Genomic DNA, 22,416 nt, shown 5'->3' with positions numbered 1-22,416 from the left:
AAAAAAAAAGAAAGAAAGGTGAGAGTATGCTAGGACATGGGAAGGAGACGGCCCACGCTTATGGATTGGAAGAATTAATATAGTGAAAATGACCATGCTACCAAAAGCACTCTACAACCACAATGCAACCCTAATAAATAAACCACTTAGAGGCACAGGGGATGTAGCACAGAAAAAGGCCAATGGTCAACAAATGGGATCGCATAAAGCAGAGCAAAGGCAGCTGAGGTGACAGGAGAGGCAGCCACAGAATGGGGAAGCCTTTGCCAGCTACCCCGTCACTCGACAGAGGGCTCGTGTCTAGAACGTATGAAGAAGTAAAAAGCTAAACATCAAGAATATAAACAACCTGGTTTAAAAAGACGGGCCAAGGGACTGAAGGAAAACTCTCAAAAAGAAGAGAGGCAAACGGCTCGGTAACGCTTAAAAGTGTACGAATTCTTAGCCGTTAGGGGAATGAAAATTGTCTGGTGCAAGAGGGTGCGTGCGCCAAGCTCCACAGAGACTCGATGTACTGGGGAGGGGGAACCCACTCACTCAGAGAAGGGGAGGATGGGGGGGGGAAGAGTTGTGGGAGGGGATGACTGGAGGGGGCAGTGAGTGGGACATAAACTGAATAAGTAAAATAATAACAGTACTGATCAAATTATTTGACTAAAAAACCCTACTTAAAAATTTTTGTTACCCCAGTCAGATGGTCAGCATCAAGAACACAAATGACAGCAAAAGCCAGTGTGTATGTGGAAATCAATCCAGAGGTTTCTTAACAAAGGGGGAGCTGGAGGGGTGTTGAGAGAGAGAGAGAGAGAGAGAGAGAGAGAGAGAGAGAGAGAGAGAGAGAGAGAGAGAGAGAGAGAGAGAGAGAGAGAGACAGAGACAGAGAGACAGAGAGAGACAGAGAGAGACAGAGAGAGACAGAGAGACCCACACCATATACCTAGCTATACCACTCCTAGGCACGCACCCAGTAACTGTTATGCCTTCTACCAAGATACCTGCTCATCCTTGTTCCCTGTTACTGTATTCACAACAGTTAGGAAAGGGAACTAACTTAAGTGTTAATATCTAGATAAATGGATAGGAAAAAATGTGATGATATGCACAATGGAATATTACTCAGCTGTAAGGAAAAGTGAAATAATCCAATGTGGAGATAAGTGGATGAAGCATGGGGGAGAAGTTATACAGAGCGAGCTGAGGTCCAGAAAAACAAAGGCTGTGTGTTCTCTCTCATAAGCAGAGCTTAGCTCAAATCTCTCTTTAACCTGGTATACCGAAAAGCCAGGAGACAAGAGAGCAGCTTTTTTCTGGAGAAGATACACCCTAAGGAATGGAGGTCAGTGGGTTAGAGGTGGAGGGAAAGTGGAGAGATGGAATTCTAGGAGCAGAAAGGCTTAAGCAAGGATGAGCCCTGGAAAATGGGGGTGTCCAGAGAGCAGAAAGGAAGTGTGTACAAAAGCCCACGTGGATGGCATTCTTTCTTAGCCAACAACCAAATTCTATCTAACAACCTAATTAAGAAATAGTTGGAGAGTTAGAAGGATACATGAATTGGAAGGAGGGGAGGGCATACTGAGGTGAAAAGATTGAATGGGGATCAAGGTGGGTGGACGAAGGAGAGGGACAGTATTGGGTGGGCTAAGCAAAACTAAGGACATGTGGAAAAGCCCCTGGAAACCCATTTATAAGCTAATTTTAAAATACAGCTTTAAAAAAGGTTTGAATAGAGTATCCCTGCATAGGTGGACAATGTTACTCCTGGAGTTCATGGATTATTAAATGAAAAGCTTGGTGTAAGGCATGCAAAACCTCCTTACAAGTTACTGATGACGAATGTCCCACAGGTCTCCAAGGTGGCATAGGTTATTTCCATTGTCTTTGCTCACCCATTGTAACTACACAGTAAGACTATGTGGCTGAAGACACCATATATTTTGGTTGTAGGACATAGAGAAGTCTGTTTCAAACTGACCAGGAATGGTTCTCCCTACTGGCTAGCTTTCATAGTTTCAGAAGGTTCTTTGCAGACTACTGAGGGGGAAAAAACCTCTGTGGACTTACCCAGTGCTGGACCGTGTAGGACCAGCTGGCCAGTCAAGATGTGCCTGTTGGGTGTGATAGTCTCGTGGCTCGAGACTATTGGATTTGAAGAGATTTCTTGCTTGTTTCTACAATCTTGATCAAAAGCCCATGATAAATAGGGTGGTTAATTTGCTAAATGTTCCTAAAGCGCCCCTTAAATATTTATGTTTATAGATATAGATCCATTGCTTGTAACTTCTGTTTTGCAGTGGGTGTTAGTCAGCGGAGAGATGCGTAACTGGTTAGAATCTTGAGACTCTGAAGGGCTGAGTTCCCAGCCCTAAATAGGACGTCTGAATCTCTCCCCCTCTCTCCCCTTCTTCTCCCATAAGGCTTGAAGAGGCAGGAAGAATTTAGGAACCAAAAGACAGAGAGGAGTGCTCTATAGTGGTCTTGTGGTTATGGCTGTATGCGCATGGCACTCCAGCGCTGTCTTCTGGTCGTAGCTCTGCATGCATGATACTCATGCACAAGTCCTGTAGAAGAGTAAGCCAGTTAAAATTCTGTCGTAGATGGGGTGGGTGATCTCTAGGCTACATGCCCCTACTGACATGCTGATGGCAGCTGGCGGTTTCTCAGGGAGGAGAATCATTCCTTTTGAAGATGTGAACTGTTGGATTCCCATGATCCAGTTGATGACTCCACACCAATGCACATTAATGCAACAGTGATTGGACTCTGTGGATTATTAAAAAAAAAAAAAGATAGGGGCTGGAGAGATGGCTCAGCGAGTTAAGAGCACTGACTGCTCTTGTGAAGGTCATGAGTTCAAATCCCAGCAACCACATGGTGGCTCACAACCATCCATAATGAGATCGGATGCCCTCTTCTGGTGTGTCTGAAGACAGCTACAGTATACTTACATATAATAAATAAATAAATTTAAAAAAAAAAGATATAAATTTGGAGTGGGGAATGGAGTAGAAATGATTATACTTCATTGTGTGTGGATATGGTTGTCAAGAATAAAGGAAAAAATTTAAAACTAAGTCTTATGTCTGAAAACCAGTGGCAGCTGTTGAACAGTAGGCACCCACCCGGTAATTTTACTTACCACATTTTGTTTTAGACAAAGTCTCACTATGTAACCCTTGGCTGACCTGAAATTCACTGTGTAGAACAGGCTGCCTTCCAATTCAGAGAGATTGACCTGCCTCTGCCTCTGGGATTAAAGGTGTGCGCCACCACACCTGGCTTCATTTCCAAAAGTAAAACGAGAATAACCAGCCAGCCAGCCAGCCAGCCAGCCAGCCAGCCAGCCAGCCAGCCAGCCAGCCAGCCAGGAAGCTGTGTTTCCAGAAGGGCTGCTTAGACGGAGCGTTGGCTACGAGTTGGAAGGACCTCCAGTGACTTCTGACGGTGGAGTGAGGGCTGGAGTGAGGGCGGAGGGCTGGAGGGCGAGAAATGAAGGCTTTGGGCTTTGCAGTGCTGGCGTGTAATCACGAGGTGGAGGGAGTCACAGACGGCAGAATTTGAGAGGAGAGGGCATGTGAAGACCTTAAGATTCTCAAGAAAGAACCTGCCTGAACAGAGCCCCAGCGAAGTGCTGTGAATTCTAAAGTGCCAGTCTGAGCTCTCCGGCGAGGTTTGAGCCACAGATGGGCACTCCATTCGTTGTTGCCACCAAGTGTGTGCCGAAGGGCTGTCCTTGACATGGATGTCCCTGACTTGGAGGGACAGCAATATTAATAAAAGTGAATGGGGGTTTTAGGTCTTGGTCAGTGTTGAGAGCTGATGGGGGAGGGGGAGTGAGAGTGGGCGTGTCTACTCTGAATCAAGCTTCCTTGAGGCTGAACAAGAAAGGCATTTAAGGAGGAGTGACATTTAAACTGGGAAAGTTTCATTTAAGGACTTGGCAGGTGGGAAGTTCATGGAGGTGAGGGCCTGTTCCATAGGGGGACCGTATTCATGGAGCACAGGAAGACAGAAAGGGCTGAAAGCTCTCCCACAGCCCCTCCAACCCCGTCAGGACTGCCATTTACTTTAAGAGGAAGAGAGTTCAATTCTCTAGCACGGGTTTATGTAGAAACCCTGTTCCCGTGATGAGACTGGCCGAGGCCAGAGGCTGAGAGTGGGTGTTCAATTAATACGGGTGAACAAGACAACTGGATGGCTTTGCAGTTTTGAGCGCACATCTGTTACCATACCCAGTATGTTAGTTGAATGCCCTTTATGTGTGACATGCCAATAAGGTTAGGACATCGCCATCCTCATGGAACATCGCTTCTGGTTGGTAGTTTTGAAGGTGTTTGGACCTAGACTGGCTCCCGCATGCTAGTTACAAAGCTTGCTACTGGAGTGACTAGAAGAACAGAGGACCTGGCTAGCTACCATCAGCTTGGTAAGTCTTCCTATGTGATGGGGACCACCCTCTCTTTTTCCCTTGTCTTCAGGAGCAAGCACCCGTGTTTATCTTTCCCACATGGCAGCACTTGGACTTGGAAGAGAGCTGACATACTCTTCCAATGGTGTTGGCCAGCCCATAGACGGCCTTTGGGTCTCACTGCAGGCCCTTGCTGGCAGAGGGAAAGGCGTGTGTTGTTTCAGGGGCTTCTCTCTTGAGGGAAAAGCCCGCTGTCTATGCAGTCCAGGCCCTCAGCTCTGGTAGTGGAGTGTGAATCGGGCTGTGCACTCTGAGGGCTTCTGTTGTCGGTTGGTTCCCTTTATCCTGAAGGTCAAACTTCAGTCCTATCAAAAGAGGTGGACATGCACGTAGGTCTCAGAAGGTTGAAAGGAGATTCAAGGGCAGGGTGCTGATCTGATGCAGTGAGCAGCCTTTGCCAGATGAAGTGTCCTCAGGGGAACTGCATGAGGGGGTAGAGTCACCTTGTGCTCTTGCCTGGCCCCCCTCCCCTGTAGTGTATCCTCAGTGAGCAGTAGCTATGTATTGCTGCTGTCATTCTACTTCCCATTCATCCCGCAGTGGAGCTGGGTCCTTCAGGTACATGCTACAACGTTTAGCTTCCTGAGTGCATTCCAAAACAAATAGAAGATAATCTGCTGAGCTTCCTCCAATATTTTCTTCCATAGTCCACTCAGAGTGGTGAGCCTCGAACTCACTATGTAGCTGAGTTAGGTGTTGAACTTGTGGGTGCCTTACTACAACTTCTCAAATAACTACTGTTAAAGGTATTGTTCATCTTTGCAGTTTTGATCCATTATATGTATGTTTCCTTGGATATCTTTAGCTTATCTTCACAATGTTTTTGATTTATGGGTTTATATACATCAGTTATTAAACCTATTCTTGGATTTATCATGGTATCCTTCGATTCTAGGTTTTTTTACTATATAAATTTATCCTCTTACTCTTTACTTGATTCATAAAACATATTGATCATTGATCATGATTATATTTAAATTTCATAGTTTTTAGCTGTAGTTTCATACTATCCTATATGTATTATCATTTCTAATCAAATGCTAGACCTTGTATCTGTGATGTGAATTTCGCTTCTAGTTAATGTCATGTTCTCTCCATAGCAGGTTTACTTTTGCCTTGGCATGTGGGTGGGGCACATGCCAGCCAAGATCTCATTGTCTGCTCATGGTAATGTGAGTTAAAGCTGGCACTAGACCCCTGAAAGTGCCCTTATTTTTTTTTCCAAAAAAAAAAAAAATTCTGTCTGTCTGTCTGTCTGTCTGTCTCTCTCTCTCTGTCACTCTGCCTCTATCCCTCTGTGTCCGTCTCTCTGTCTCTGTGTGTGTGTGCAAGCACTCGTGCTTGTGTGTATACGCATCTGTGCCACGGAATGCACGCATATGGAGGTCAGGGGACAACTTTGTAGACGTCTGTTTGCTTCTTCCACTCTGTGGCTTTCAGGGACCGAACTCAAGTCACCAGGTTCGGTGGCACATGCTCTTACCCACTGAACCATTTTCCGGGCTCGGGTCCTCTGTTTTCTATTCATATGTGAAGTAGAGTCACTCAGCGGCTGGCCTGTGTACCTCCCAGGGCTCCTCTTTTCCTTTGGTGAGCTCAGAGTGCTCTGTGTGTCTGCTACACTCTGCTTAGCCCCGCGACCTGCTTTTGACTTCTTCTTTGGCAGGCTCTTACAGCAGACAGTTAACCTCTGGTTCTTCACTCTTTCCTACTTTTATAATGTCCAGGTTTCCCAGCTGTTTTAGTGGGGCGGATGGGGAGGTCTTTTATAGCCCCACACTTCTGCTGTTCCCATAAGTGGAACTCCCTTGCATGAATATTCAGTTTAGTGAATACATCTTCCCATGTCTTTCAAAACTTGGAGATAAAAGAAGATAATTATTAGACTTAACACGTATGGGGTCTGCTTTGAATTAAAAGCGGGTGAGATAGGCCTGCAAACATTTAAGAAGCATATTTAATATTCACTTTTTCATGTTGATCATAAAAAACTTAAACTGCAGTAAGGTGGCTTCTGTTTTTGTGTTTTACATCTTTATATTTAGAACCTTGCATTTAGAAACAGCCTTCAGGACACCCTTTTATATCCTGTCCCACAACCCCAAACCTGCAACTGTGGGTGTTTTCTCTTTTTTATCAGTTTTTTTTTTAGGTGTCACAAAGATACACTTTTTGAAAATAGGTTCTTTCATTTGGTGTAGTATCTCATATGTGTGTATGAGATATACACACACACATACACACACATATATATATGTATATACACACATATGTATGTATATCCATATATATGTGGAACACATGTATTTATACATATATATATTTTTAGCTGTCTGCAACCCATTCTTTTTATTGCTGTGTAATCTTCTATAGTTATATCAGAGATACCAATCACCAATATCAGGAATGGAAGAGGCAGTGTTGCTGTGGGCCCAGCAAATGGTAAGAGGATGAGAGACCGAGTATGCTGTGTATGTTCAACAGCTCAAGTAAAAAGAATCAATTTCTGATAACCAATAACCACTCGGACTCAGTGAAATGAACTAGTCAGGTAACGTGACCAGTCCCATAGCTAGTAAAGAGATTGCAGTTATAATTTAAGTGTCTTCTGGAAAATAAGTCTTCCAGATGATAAGGTATTGCTGCAGGTCTCAGCAAGGTACATACACACACACATACATGAATAATACATATAAATAAAATAAGGAACATGGGGCTGAAGAGATGGCTCTGTGGTTAGGGGCACTTGCTCCTCTTGCAGAGGATCTGGGTTTGATTCTCTGCACCCACATGGTGGCTCACAAATGTTCCTAACTCTAGTTTCAGGGGATACAGTGCCCTCTTCTGCAGGCATCAAACACACACATGACACACATGTATACATGCAGGCAAACATTCATGGACATAAAATCAAAGTAAATTTTAAAAAGAACGCTAATTCTATATAGTTTACTGCAAATATTTTTTAACTTTTTATTTTGAAATAATTTCAGGTTCATAAGAAGTTTCAGAAGTAACACCTAGAATTTATAGCTTTCTTCACTAACATCTGTAACCAAAGCCTTGCCAGATCATCTTCCACACATTCCCACATACTAAAGGGCATGTGGTTCTTATGCTAAAGAATATGTTCAGAAGTGTATGGAATGAAAATAGAAATCTGTCTGTCACCTTACCTGAAGCCAAATAAGCAGGATTGTGGTTTGTTGTTCCTCCCTGCAATATATTCTGCACATGCAGATAGTTTACACTGATGTGAGTGTATGTGTATATGTGTGTATATATGTGTATGTATATATGTATGTATGTATCCTGTGTGTGTATGTATGCGTGTATGTATGTGTGTATGTGTATGTGTATGTATGTGTGTGTGAATGTATATGTAAATGTAGGTAGTATGGGTGTGTGTGTATGTATGTATGTATGTATGTATGTGTGTGTGTGTGTGTGTATGTATGTATGTATGTATGTACCTTTACTTTTATCAGAGGAAGATCATTCTCTATTGTTGTTTGGCTTGGTCTATTTCTTTGGTAGGAGTTCATGGATCATGTCAAGTATCAGGATGTTTTGCATAGCCAGCAGTCTGTACTAAAGATGCGTGACAGGATCTTTTTCTGATGAATAGTTAGGCAGTAGACAGCTATTGGCTATCACCCACAGCATTTATTGGCCACCTTTGTAGACTAATTCAATGCTTTTGACAGTAAGTTTTAGATGTCATTTGGTGAGTGAGTGCCTTCATGGGCTCTGGACTCCTAAGCCTGCTTTTGTAGCGGTGGTGATTGGCTGCAGCTTCATGTTGTACCTTCCTAGAAGTCTGGAAGAGCAGCCACCTGCCCTGCAACCACCAGAGAGGTCTGCCCAGGGGTAGCCAGGATTCTTTCCAGAGCCCACAGATGCCTGGATGTTGAGGCATAAACAGCTTCCTCAGCCTCCCGGCAGGGCCTCACAATTCTGTGTAGCGGTTGGGAACAAGGCTCTGTTGTGTGTCTCTTTGTTTGAGTTTTATTGTTCTCCATGAAAGAATTGATCTTGGGTTTAGAAAGCTTGCATTTGAGTCCCCTCTTCCCTGTCGTACCAGCTCTGTGCTAGGATTCCATTATGGGATCCTACCTGCCCCACGTGGCTGTGCTCTATGCAGTGTGTATGTGGGACCATGAAGGCACTCACTCAACAAATGATGTCTAAAAACTTAGAGTCAAAACGTCAGTGTTGGGCATATAAAAATAATGGCAGCTGGTTACATTTGAACACAGAGTACACATGACTGCTGACATAATGGTTTCACTCAACATCTTTGAGCTTTAGGTTGGTTTAAAAGTGATATGTAGTCAGCAACAGCCAGAGCTCAAATTTTGCAGTTCGATCTTTTCCCATGCCAGTGGTCGGCCATTTGTGATGTTTATTTATAGTATCCTGTTGAAAGCTACTGTGCTTAAAGCCCAGGCTAAGGTATGGTGCTGGAAGTCTCTGTATTAAATGCAGTTTTGAGTCAGGATTCATGTAGCTTAGAATGAGTTCATGGGATGTATACCCACTGTATATGAGAACATCCATCTATGGCTGGCTGTGTCTCAGTTGATAAAAAATGAGATTGCTTTTATCTTATGGTGAGCATCAAGCAGGTAACTGAATTGTTTAATATCTTAGTGCCCTTTGGTACCTTCACCATCGTAAAATTTACTTAAGACAGGACCATGGCTGGGCATGGTGATGTATGCATGCAGAGGCAGGGGCAAGGCGCATGGCTCAAGGCCAACCTGGTCTTCTTAGTGAGTTCCAGCACTATGTAGTAAAACCCTGCCTCAATTTTTGGAAATTTTGATTTAAATTAGTCACATTTGAATATATTCTAGAGTAAATATAGTAATAATATACAATGTTTAAAAAACACTTATGCTTTAGCCTTGTGCACAAGCTGCAGTGTTAATAAGGGAAATCATGCAGTATCATCTTGACCCTAATGAGAGTGACCTTGTGACCCTGTGTGTGCTGCAGTGGTGAGAGTGACCTCGTGCGTGTTGCAGTGATGAGAGTGACCTGGTGACCCTGTGCGTGCTGTAATGGTGAGAGTGACCTTGTGACCCTGTGCGTGCTGTAATGGTGAGAGTGACCTGGTGACCCTGTGCATGCTGTAATGGTGAGAGTGACCTCGTGACCCTGTGCGTGTTGCAGTGGTGAGAGTGACCTGGTGACCCTGTGCGTGCTGTAATGGTGAGAGTGACCTCGTGACCCTGTGCGTGCTGTAATGGTGAGAGTGACCTGGTGACCCTGTGCGTGCTGCAGTGGTGAGAGTGACCTCGTGCGTGTTGCAGTGGTGAGAGTGACCTCGTGACCCTGTGCGTGCTGCAGTGATGAGAGTGACCTCGTGATCCTGTGCGTGCTGTAATGGTGAGAGTGACCTCGTGACCCTGTGCGTGCTGTAATGGTGAGAGTGACCTGGTGACCCTGTGCATGCTACAGTGGTGAGAGTGACCTGGTGACCCTGTGCGTGCTGCAGTGGTGAGAGTGACCTCGTGCGTGCTGCAGTGATGAGAGTGACCTTGTGACCCTGTGCATGCTGCAGTGGTGAGAGTGACCTTGTGACCCCGTGCGTGCTGCAGTGATGAGAGTGACCTTGTGACTGTGCGCATGCTGCAGTGGTGAGAGTGACCTGGTGACCCTGTGCGTGCTGCAGTGGTGAGAGTGACCTCATGATCCTGTGCGTGCTGCAGTGGTGAGAGTGACCTTGTGACCCCGTGCGTGCTGCAGTGATGAGAGTGACCTGGTGACCCTGTGCGTGTTGCAGTGGTGAGAGTGACCTGGTGACCCTGTGCGTGTTGCAGTGGTGAGAGTGACCTGGTGACCCTGTGCGTGCTGCAGTGGTGAGAGTGACCTTGTGACCCTGTGCGTGCTGCAGTGGTGAGAGTGACCTTGTGACTGTGCGCATGCTGCAGTGGTGAGAGTGACCTTGTGACCCTGTGCGTGCTGCAGTGGTGAGAGTGACCTCGTGACCCTGTGCGTGCTGCAGTGGTGAGAGTGACCTCATGACCCTGTGCGTGCTGCAGTGGTGATGGTGAAGAGGGCTGAGGTCCGAGTGTCCAGGGAGATGATAGTGCCCTTCCAGAGGGTCTTCCTGGTGTGCTTAGTGCCAGTGAGTTGAGGATGGCGCCTCTCCAAGTATCCTATGGTAGAACAGCGAATCAGATGTGCTCATTGTCGGATGGGTTGGTGTTAAAAATGGAGCATTTAGTGGGGAAAAACCAACAACAAAAGGAGAAATAGATTTATATGTAGGATAATGCAAATTCAGGCCAAGTGAAAACATATAGGCACAAAGCAGCACACACACACACGCACACACATACACACACACATACACATAAAACACAGACATACATATACACACACAAACATACATACACGCATATACACACATACACACAAATATACATACACCCATATCCATACATACATGCAAAGATACACATGCACACATACAGACATATACATATATACACACATACACTCACACATACAAACATACACATACATACACAAACACACACATACAACACAGACACATACATACACACATATACAAATGTCCACACATACACACTCATATACATACATACACACAAAGATACAAGTACACATACACACAAAGATACACATACACATACAGACATATACACATATACATACATATATACACATGTATACATACACATACATTCAAACACACATATACACATACACACACTTATATACACACATACATATAAATACACACATATATATACACACACATATACATATATATATACTCACATATATACACGTACACGTACACACACATATACACATAGCAGGAGACACTCTGTTATGGACACACTAAATGCTACAGAACAGCTGCTTGTGGGGGTTGGGGCAGAACCCCGTGAGGACAGTGAGATGGGGAAGGATAGGACTGGCTGCCTCCACGGTCTGTTACCCAGCAGGCTTAGACAGCAGGCAGGCTAGCCGGAAGGGCTCTGCAGCAGCCTGGCTCATACTCTGGCAATTATTTGTCTGTCCCACTGATCTTTCTCTGGCTACGGAGTAATGTACACCCAAGACGTTTGTGCGGCTTGATCTAAATATCAGACACCCCAAAGAATCTGTTTTCATACCTACAACCCCCAGTCAAGATGGCTTCTTCTCAAGGAGCTACTTAGCGGCGCGCTCCACAGCAGTAATCTCTCTGATACTCTGCGCGCTCCACAGCAGTATTCTCTGATACTCTGCACACTCCACAGCAGTATTCTCTGATACTCTGCGCGCTCCACAGCAGTAATCTCTCTGATACTCTGCGCGCTCCACAGCAGTATTCTCTGATACTCTGCACGCTCCACAGCAGTAATCTCTCTGATACTCTGCACGCTCCACAGCAGTAATCTCTGATACTCTGCGCGCTCCACAGCAGTATTCTCTGATACTCTGCACGCTCCACAGCAGTATTCTCTGATACTCTGCACGCTCCACAGCAGTAATCTCTCTGATACTCTGCGCGCTCCACAGCAGTATTCTCTGATACTCTGCATGCTCCACAGCAGTATTCTCTGATACTCTGCAGCCTTCTACTCTTTCGTTTGGAAGAAAGTACAGGACAAAGGTGGAGGACTTAGAAAACACCAAAAATGCAAAAAAGAAAAAAAAAGGTGGCAGTGAGAACTGTATTAATACACATTTGTACTAAAGGCGAGAAATAAAACATGTGGCAGCACACATGCGTGGTGTAAGATCTTCATGAGAACGTTGAAGATCCACTAACAGCACTCCCAGTTTTGAGCAGGAGCCATGTGGTACATGGAGACTAGGACCAAGTAGAAAGTGGGAAGGGCGCTTCCCACTTCACTGACAGTGGGTTTAGCTTGCATTTCCATATGGGGACAGCAGGCCTGTCCCAGAGTCCTCGCCTAGGGCACTATGGTTGTGGGGGCTGGGCCTCTGGGTCCCTTTTACTGTTGTTTCTGATACTTCAACCTGCACATGTATCATTTAAGGGTCTTACAAATATAGATGTGGATTCTGCTGATCTGAGGGGTGACCTCAGAGTCTTTTGTAAGATTCAATACAAACTCATGTGTATCTGTCTGTATGAGTGTGGACTACATGTGTAGTCAGAAGACGGTATTGGACCCCCTAGAGCAGGACTTGCAATCAGTTCTGAGCTTGTCACATGGTTTCTGGGGACCAAACTCAGGTCCTCTGGAAGAGCAGACCGAACTCAGCCTTGGAGTCTATATTTTGACAAGTTTCTAGGAGACACTGATCACCTTTTTTTTAAAAAAAAAAAATTAAAGTATACATACAGTAAGATACATACAATAAGATTCTGTTTCCCAGTGTGGAGTTCTGTAAGCTCCTGACAGGTGAATACAGTTGAGTAATTCCTGCTAGATTTGAGTCATGCAAGTCTTACACCATCCCAGACTCCGTGTCCCCTGACAGTCCCCTCCCTAGCTGCTGGCAACCATTGCCTATTTTGATTCTGTGGTTTTAACTCTTCTAGAGTGTCATTATATAAAATAATGTATAAATAGTATACAGCCTTTGAGCCAGGCTCCTTTCACTCAGCGACTTGTACGTGAGATCTGCCCAATGTGCTAATCTTCAGGAGCTCTGCCCAATGTGCTAATCTTCAGGAGCCCTGCCCAATGTGCTAATCTTCAGGAGCTCTGCCCAATGTGCTAATCTTCAGGAGCTCTGCCCAATGTGCTAATCTTCAGGAGCTCTGCCCAATGTGCTAACCTTCAGTAGTGTGCTCCTCCCTGCTGTCTTCCATGACTTGAGTTCATCCCAGCTAACTTACCTAGTTACTCTCTCAAAAGGCATCCATGTGTAGTTTTTAGATTATACATTTTAAAAACTTGTGTATGCCAGGGAGTGGGGCAAGGTGGCATGTGTGGAGGTCTGAGGTCAGCCCCAGGTGTCAGTCCTCACGTGTGTTCTTTGAGACAGGGTCTCTTCTTGCTGCTGCATACTCCAGACTCGCTAGTCTGTGAGCTTCAGGGAAGAGAATAGTCCCTGGGATCGATCCCAGGGGCTCACTGACCGGTCAACCCACCTAGCCCCGGTTAGTTTCAGGCTAAGAGACAGACGGCTCATAAGACAAGGTGAATAGTTACAAGCCCCTAAGATTGGTCTCTGGCCTCCATGTGTACATTTGTGCATGCATACTCTCACACACATACACACACAGACACCTATGAACCCTCCCACATATGCACAGATGTTTTCAGAATGTTACAAGTCATGAAATTCTCTTTTCCCACTGTTGTTGTAGGTGACATCACTCAGAAAGGATATGAGAAGAAGAGGGCAAAGTTGCTGGCTCGGTACATCCCCCTCATTCAAGGTATGGACAGCGTGGCCTTCCACTGTGGTCGTAGAACTTGATACTGGGGTGTGGGCTCGGCTTACTGGTAGAATCCTTGCTAGCATGGGATGTGGGCGTGGCTTAGTGGTAGAACCTTTGCTAGCATGGGATGTGGGCGTGGCTTAGTGGTAGAATCCTTGCTAGCATGGGATGTGGGCGTGGCTTAGTGGTAGAATCCTTGCTAGCATGGGGATGTGGGCGTGGCTTAGTGGTAGAACCTTTGCTAGCATGGGATGTGGGCGTGGCTTAGTGGTAGAATCCTTGCTAGCATGGGATAGGTCTTGGGTCCGTCCAGTCCCCAACAGTGCAAACAGAGAACTGATAATAATAAGATAATAAGGAAGAACTGATTTGGGATTTTAAAAATTGGCTAATGTTTCAGATTTTCTTAAGGGCTCAGTAGTATGTCTGTTTTTAAATAACGAAATCCAAAGGCGTAGATTATAATGTACAGCTTTGGCTTGATACAGGTCTCACTCCCAAATAGGATTTATTCTATTTCTATGGTCACAGAGTGGCCTGATATATTTTCCTAGTAGGCAAGGACACATTATAAATTTTTGGATTCTTTGCACATTAATTTGTAGATTTGGCACATTCATTATTTTGGATATTTTTAATAGAACTTTATGACCTAATTCTAAAATGTATGTCGTAAGTACAAAAGGTCAAGAGATTCAAAGCGGGGTGGGAGGAGTTGTCTGGCTAGTTATTAAGAATTATTATATAAATGATTTAAGATTTAATTAATCAATTAAAATGAAGAAATCTAAAATGAGAGAGTTTTTCTAAGGCCATTGTCCCTAAGAATAGGTTACTTTGCAAGGACAGGTGGCTAGTGGAACAGAAAGGCTGGCCCAGATGCGCACGCATGCAAACACAAACACACACACACACACACACACACACACACACACACACACGGCCTTAGTTTAGGAAAAGTAGTATTTGGCTAGGGTGTTGGCATAGCTCCCAGTACCTATGTAAAGTATATAAAATGAGACACTAAAGTTAGCTTCGGCTAAGTTAGGCCCAAGGGTGAGATGCAGAAACTGTAGAGCCTTGGGAAGATCTTAGAGGGGAGTGTTGCCATCTCAAGACAGGAAGGGTACAACAGCCGCCATACAAGAAAAGACGTACAAGTTGGGATACATTAAACTTAATAGCTTCTCTTTGTAAAATCAGAAGGTGCCTCAGGCTGTGGGCGGATGGTGACAACACAAGTGATATAAGAAATGGCCCCAGAGTGTACAGGCAACCCACCTGCCTGGTGGCTTTCTGCAGCTGCAGACGGACATCTGAATGGCCAGGGGGCTAGCATGGGAACAACTAAGCACTAGGAGGCTAGCCTGTGCCACCAAGAGTCCAGATTTCTTTTCTTTTTTTAGATTTATTTATTTATTTTATGTGTATCAGTACACTGTAGCTGTACTGATGGCTGTGAGCCATCATGTAGCTGCTGGGAATTGAACTCAGGACAGCCCTGCTCGCTCCGGCGTAGCTGTCTTCAGATGCACCAGAAGAGGGCGTCAGATCTCATTAAGGGTGGTTGTGAGCCACCATGTGGGATACGAACTCAGGACCTTTGGAAGAGCAGTCAGTGCTTTTACCCACTGAGCCATCACGCCAGCCCCAAGAGTCCAGATTTCTTAATGTGATGAGAAGAATGGACAAAGACTTAAATAGGTATTTCTCCTATGTTCATGGGAGAAAGTAGCCAGCAGTGATGATGATGATGGTGGTGGTGGTGATGATGATAATGATATCACCTAACTTCTCAGATAGTCAAAGAAGTGCAGATTCAAACCTGAGATCCCTGTTAGAGTCAGTGTGGATGCATCTGTGTCACCTGATGCCACAAGAATGTCCAACATAACCCCAAACTACCAAGACCTCCATCCAGCCTTGCTCAGAAGAACCCAGACATAGAACGCCTGAGCATCTGGACACCATCAGTGGTGACCTCACTGAGATGATGGTTTTGAAGGCACCACAAAGAGGTGTGGCCAGCATGAGCTCTGAAAACAGACACTGGGGAGGCAGAGGCAGGGGGATCTCTGTGAGTTCCAGGACAGTCTCGTCTACATAGTGAGTTATAGCCAGGGCTATACAGTGAGACCCTGGCTGAAATAGTAGTAATGATAATAATAAAATAAGTAATCAAATGATGAAAAGTACAGCATAGACCCCTAAGAAATAATAAAGAAAAAGGAAAGGCGTTTCTAGAATGGAGCACACCATTCCCAGGTAGAAGTAGAACTGGCCAGGGTAGGGCACACGAAGTAGAACTGGCCAGGGTAGGGCACGCGTCCTCGTCAGCCACCCGAAAACCTTGTTTCTTTAAACTTTAATGAGTGTGTGTGTGTGTGTGTGTGTGTGTGTGTGTGCATGCGTGTGCCTGTGTGTGCACACATGCGAAAGAGGAAAACTCTTGGTGTCGCCCCCGTCCTTCCACTTTGCTGAGGCAGCCTCTCTGGTTTCTGCTCTGCTGCGCACTAGCCTGAGAGCTTCTGGATGAGTTTCCTGGTTTTGCTTCCTATCTCTGCAGAGGAATGCAGGAATTACAGATGGGTGCCACCACAGCTGGCTTTTTAAATGGGTGCTGAGGGTCAAACTCAACTTGTTAGGGTGGTATAGTAAGCACCTTTACTTGCTGACCCATCTTGTTAGCCCAGGCTTTTTAAATGATAATAATAATAACAATAACAGCAATAATAATAACGATATTTTATAAATAATGCACAATAATAATTATTGCTGCTGCTGCTTCTTCCTTAACATATTTATTTCTGATGTGTGTTTTGTTTATATGTGTGTTTCTGTGTACCATGTGCATCCCTATGAGGCCAGGAGTGGGTGTCACATCTCCTAGAACTGGAGTTAGGTTGTGAGATGTCATATGGGTTCTGGAAACTAAACTCCGGTCCTCTGTAAGAACAACAAGTACTGATAACCACCGAGCCATCTCTCCAGCCCCGACGCCTTGTTTCTTAAACAGTGCAGTGACTACATTTCATTTCCCCTCACGTAACACTTCTTAAATTGCATGTGCTTTATACTGCCTGTATCAATATATTTATAAGTAACAGAACACTAATGTTGAAGATGCCGGTTGTATATTGGTATTTGTTCATTTGAAACAAAAACAGTAAAATTGGGGATGTAGTGGTGCACACCTTTAACCCCAGCATCCAGGAGGATCTCTGAGTTCAAGGCCAGTGTGGTCCATATAGCAAGCTCCAGGTCAGCCAAACAAACAATAAAAGCCACAGTCAAATTGGGACTGGAGGGAACTATAAAGGCTGCTTTTCTCCAAACGTCACTATCAACCACTTGCCAGGACAACCACGTGTCGTAGCAGAGGGATAAAGGTGCCGGCTTTCTCCTCGCACCACAGTCCTCTTGGTTACAGTTGGCAGCATGAGGTGGGAAACAAAATGGCAAACACCGGATTTGAGAAGATCTTTGTACGCAGGGACATTACTGTGTCCTTGGGAGGCTGCTTATGTAGCTGGAGTTAGCAAGGAGTTTTGGTTTTATTGCACTGTAACTTTTGAGAATATATGATCATAAGTGGCTTTTATCTTTCGGTACTTCTATTTTGAAATAGAAAACATTCATTTAAAATGAAAATACATTGTCAACTACTAATACATTTAGCAAGAAAAATTCAGAACCTATATTGGGATCATAAACTATATTTAGAAGAAATATCCAATATCCCAAAATATGAAAAAACATAAATTGCTTAGGTGGAAGAAATTCAAAGAACAGGAAGCATAAGTGGGTAATAAACACTAAATCAGGCTGGGAGGTGGTGGTGCCCGCCTTTAATCCCAGCACTTGGGAGGCAGAGGCAGGCGGATTTCTGAGTTCGAGGCCAGCCTGGTCTACAGAATGAGTTCCAGGACAGCCAAGGATACACAGAAAAACTCTGTCTCAAAAAACCAAAAATAACATAAAATAAGAAAATAAACACTAAATCATGTTCAACTTTACTAGTAGATACGGAAGTGCAAATTAAAGCGAACTGTCCCCTTACGTTAGAAGAATCTTCACGCTTTCTCTAAACTCACGCTGAGACACGTGTGAGGGTCCACTGCTTAACATCCATTGCTTGTATGGTGTGAACCACTGCGGCCTCCCTGGAAAGTCACCCCTTGATTCCTGCTGCAGTTAGAAGTGTATTTTCTTGGGGCTGGAGGGATGACTCAGCAAATAAGAGCATGTCCTGCTGTCACAGAGGATCTGAGTTCAGTTTCCAGAACTCACGTCAGGGAGTTCACCACTGCCTCTAACTCCAGCTCCAGGGAGATATGACACCAGCTTCTGGCCTCCGTGGGTTCCCAAACTCACGTGTACACACACACACACACATACACACACACACACACACACACACACACGCACACACGCACGCACGCACGCACGCACGCCATGCCTCATATACCTAATTTAAAACAAACTTAAACCTGGTATGGTACATAATGCCTTTAGTCCCACTCCTTAGGGGGCAGAGGCAGGTGGATCTTTGTGAGTTTTGTGAGTTCAAGACCAGTGTGGTCTACAGAGCAAGTTCCAGACTAGCTAGGGACACACAATGAGACACTGTCTCCAAACAGACCAACAAAATATCATCCCCTCTGTGCAGTAATTTCAGATCGGTTTTGTTGTCTTTGTTGAACAGTACATCTGTCTGAAGGATAAAGGCAGCCATGTTTTGGAATGTGTCTATACATCACTGTGCAATGGACCACTTCATGATCCTTAATGCCTGACACTGAGTGTTCTTCAGTGAAACTTCGAAGTAGTTCCTTCGCCCAGTAGGGCCACTGTTCAGTATTGTCATAGATCTGTGTATGTACATGCACATGTGTGTGTTTGTGCGTGTGTGCATGTGCTCAGATTCGGAAGAGTTAAGCACAGATTTCTTGTTCTCTAGTGCTCTATAACAGCCCTGCTAGACAACATCACAGCCCTATTGCGCTGCGGCTTCGGGCAGCTCAGAGAGTAGCGCTCGTGGATACAGCAAGAGTCGAGTGATTGGGTCTGAGTTGGTGGCTTGTGAGGGTCCCCTCATTGGTTTCTGGGCTGGGGGGCTCATCTGCCTCTGTTTCCTCTTTTCCCACAAGGCTACTTTGGTGTTGGGATTAGGACACTGGACTCACAGGCAAAGCTGAGTCAAGTAGAGTGCGATGTGTTGTTTCATGTGACATCTTAGAGGGACACTGACTCAGGATGTCGGGACGGATTCTGCTTGCTCTGGGGGTATGGTTAGGACAGGAGGAGCCAGTGAGATTGGAATATCCGTTGGCTGGTCTTACAAGGCATTTTCAAACAAAGCTAAGGACATCAAGCTCGCTCCTTCTGAGTCTCAGCTGAAGGTGTTAGCAGGTTAGGATTGGAATGAGACCAGGGGCTTTGCTTAGTGACTGTGGTAACTGTACCCGCTATTTCTCACTGTTGCGTATGCTGGGGGTGGGCACTATCACTGTGAGCCAGCCACTGGCCAGCTGCGGATGAGTGGGCAGTAGGTGACATGCTCTGTCGGTCCCCGATTTGAAGACTAGACCAGGTTGCTGGCCTCTGAAGCTGTCCAGTGTTATTCTTGGTGTTTTCTTCTCTACCTCTCCACCTTTCACGTGTATTTAAGGGCCACCAAGGAATGGCCGGTGGGCTGTTTCTCACTTAGAGTTTGATGACACTGGACGGTAATAGTATCAAGCAACACAGGCCACTTTAGATTTATGAAACACCCTAAATGCATGCAGGAACCAGCTCTTAGAGAGCTGTGGCTGACACATGAGAGTTAAACTGATGTGTCATGTTGCCAAGGCTATCCTGAGGTGTAGTTATTGTTACACTTATGAACCAGAGGCTAGACTAGATCTTGTGATATGGGGAGAAGGTAGTCTGGAGGTGGAGTCTGACCCACGTTCATAGCACGTAATCCCAAGCCAGAGGCTCTTTGTGCTTTGAGAGCCTTACTAGGAGTAGAGTAGCATGCACCGTGTGGCCATATAAGAGGAATGCACACTGTTTTAGGTGGGGCTTCTTATAATGGGAACAGCAGATTGTTTACACAAGGTGTAAAACTGTGTTTCAGGAGTAGACCCATGTCTGCAGACAGAGAATAGAATTCCTGGGCCCTTGCTGACGGCAGCTAAACCACAGAAGTCTCGGGCTACCAACTCGAGGGATGAGCGCTTCCGGTCAGGTAGGTTCATAGCTCTGGAAGTGCGGGAGCAGGAGGTGGGTAGCAGCAGGCAGGACAAGTGTTCTGACTACTGAGGCTTCTGGTTGGAATAACAAGTAGTTATTTCTTACTTGATATCATCAAAGCAGAATCTTCAGATAGGTTTTTTTGTTTGTTGGTTTGTTTTTCAAGACAGGGCTTCTCTGTGTAGCCCTGGATGGCCTGGAACTTGAGTTGTAGACCAGGCTGGCCTCGAACTCACAAAGGTCCGCCTGCCTCTGCCTCCCCAGTGCTGGGATTAAAGGTGTGCACCACTAGGCGCAGCTGAGATAGTTTATTTTGATGTCTCAGTTTTCTCACATATTGCTTGCATGCAAAGTTTGTGTGTGTGTGTGTGTGTGCATGTGTGTGTGTGCATGTGTGTGTGTGCATGTTTGCATGCGTTTGCATGTGTGTGCATTTAAGCATATGCAGGTGCAATCGTTCTCTTTTCCTCTTTTTCTTTTTAAGCTTTTAACTTGCCAAGTAGGCTAGCCTGGCTGGCCAGTGAGTCCAGCGATCTTATTGTTACCTCTCTAGCATTGTGATTATAAGCATTATATTTTTAAAATATGTGTTCTAGATCCTTATGCTCGCGATGCAAGCCCTTTACTGACTAAGCCGTCTCTCTGTAGTCTCTGGAGAACCCTTCCCCTCCTGCCTATCAGGACAGCATGCTTATTGTTTGTATCTACTTCTCCCCCAGAAGCTCTGGGAAGACTCAGGGATATCTGTGTACATGGAAGTAGCTATATGACTAGTATAATTTAAAGTTTCTGCTAATTAAAAATTTCCACTATTTGGTAATGCTTTTTATAAATATTTAGGTAATATTTAAATTTACTTTGATTTTGGTTTACCTCTAAAACCGGTTTTGCTGTGTGCGTGTGTGCATGTGTGTGTGTGTGTATATGTGTTGTGTGTATGTGCGTGTGCATGCGTGTGTGCATGTGTGTGTGTATATGTGTCGTGTGTATGTACGTGTGCATGCGTGTGTGCATGTGTGTGTTTGTGCATGTCTGCCACGGTTCACATGTGGAGGCCAGAGATGGCTTGCAGGAGTTGGTCTTTCTCCTACTTTGTAGGTTCGAGGGATCAAACAGGCGTGGTGGTCATAAGTACCTTTACTTGCTGATCCGTCTTGTCTCCACCCTCCCACCCCCCTTTTTATTTTAAGACAAGTTCTCAATCTCATGTAGCTCAAGCCGGCCTAGAACTTACTATGCAGTGGAATACAGCCTTTAACTTCTGACCATCTCATTTCCACCTTGGGGAGTGACAGCCTGGGCGCGTACTAAAATGCCTGCTTTATGTGGTACTGGGGTGGAGGCCAGGGCTTTGTACAAGATGCACAAGGACTCTTACCTACTGTGCTGTGCACGTGTGCATTCAGGTGCGCACACCTTTGTATGTATGTGGAGGCCTGGCATGAATGTATCTTCCTTAATTGCAATGCACTTACTTTTTTAAAAATAATACATGAATTGGCTGAGGCACATGTTCCACCAACGTTGAAGCATCCTCAGTGGGAACCTACTGAAGTGATTTGAGATGCTCACACTGATTTTCAGGATGTTGTTTTCAAAATATGTCTACTTGTTTTGTTTTGCTGGCTGGCTTGCTTGCTTGCTTGCTCTGTGAACCTTCCGATTGACCTACTGATTAGCTAGGCTGGTGCTAAAAGTATTTATCAAGTGCAAAAGTCGAATCCTCAAGCAAAGTAATATTTACAGAAAGTCTGAGGCATAGGGGTAAGTGGGCAGGCAGACCTTTCTTTCTTTTCTTTTCTGTTCGGGGTAAACCACCATAAAAACAGATTGTAACGTCTCTAGTAAAAAGACCCATTGCTCCTGTGCAGATGTTCACACAGAAGCCGTGCAAGCAGCTTTGGCCAAATACAAAGAGAGGAAGATGCCCATGCCTTCAAAACGACGGTCTGCCCTCGTGCACTCGTCCGTGGAAACCTACACGCCTCCAGGTATTGATCAATGGTGTCCGAGAGAGCTCTGATGAGTGTGTCATAGGCCTGGCGGTATAATATTTATTTTCATTGAATTGGAATATCCTTTAGAGCCTGTGCTACAGGTTTGAGAAATTTGTAAATTAAAAATGTTTTCATGTGTGTGTGTGTAGTCCTTACCTATGAATCTATAGTATCCTTGTTTTTTTGTTTTGTTTTTTTTTTTTCAAAATCTGGGTAGGTATTTGTATCATAGTGGGATTTTTGTATGGATTTTTACTTTTTTTTTAATGATTTTTTTATTAGATATTTTCTTTATTTACATGTCATATGATTTCTCCTTTCCCAGT

General features: G+C 44.9%; 1 protein-coding gene and 1 long non-coding RNA gene across 6 annotated transcripts in view; one reads left to right on the top strand and one right to left on the bottom strand.

The window, feature by feature from the left end:
* Positions 1–22,416, top strand: part of Dip2a (disco interacting protein 2 homolog A) — an 83,431-nt gene that overhangs the window by 5,563 nt on the left and 55,452 nt on the right. For 3 of the 4 annotated variants that reach the window (XM_031346592.1, XM_031346591.1, XM_031346594.1), the window contains exons 2-4: positions 13,779–13,850; positions 19,978–20,088; positions 21,965–22,084. In XM_031346592.1, coding sequence (XP_031202452.1) covers positions 13,779–13,850; positions 19,978–20,088; positions 21,965–22,084 — 303 coding nt within the window. The remainder of the gene's footprint in view (positions 1–13,778; positions 13,851–19,977; positions 20,089–21,964; positions 22,085–22,416) is intronic. The other variant, XM_031346593.1, reaches the window with a different exon arrangement.
* The window catches only part of LOC116074280, a 28,703-nt gene that overhangs the window by 4,826 nt on the left and 1,461 nt on the right, over positions 1–22,416 (bottom strand). The gene's annotated exons all lie outside the window — the stretch shown is intronic.

The sequence above is a fragment of the Mastomys coucha genome, unplaced genomic scaffold (genome assembly GCF_008632895.1).
Source record: "Mastomys coucha isolate ucsf_1 unplaced genomic scaffold, UCSF_Mcou_1 pScaffold3, whole genome shotgun sequence".
In the NCBI taxonomy this organism is placed as follows: domain Eukaryota; kingdom Metazoa; phylum Chordata; class Mammalia; order Rodentia; family Muridae; genus Mastomys; species Mastomys coucha.
The sequence above is the reverse complement of the archived record's forward strand: the minus strand, read 5'-3'. Positions and strand labels throughout refer to the sequence as shown.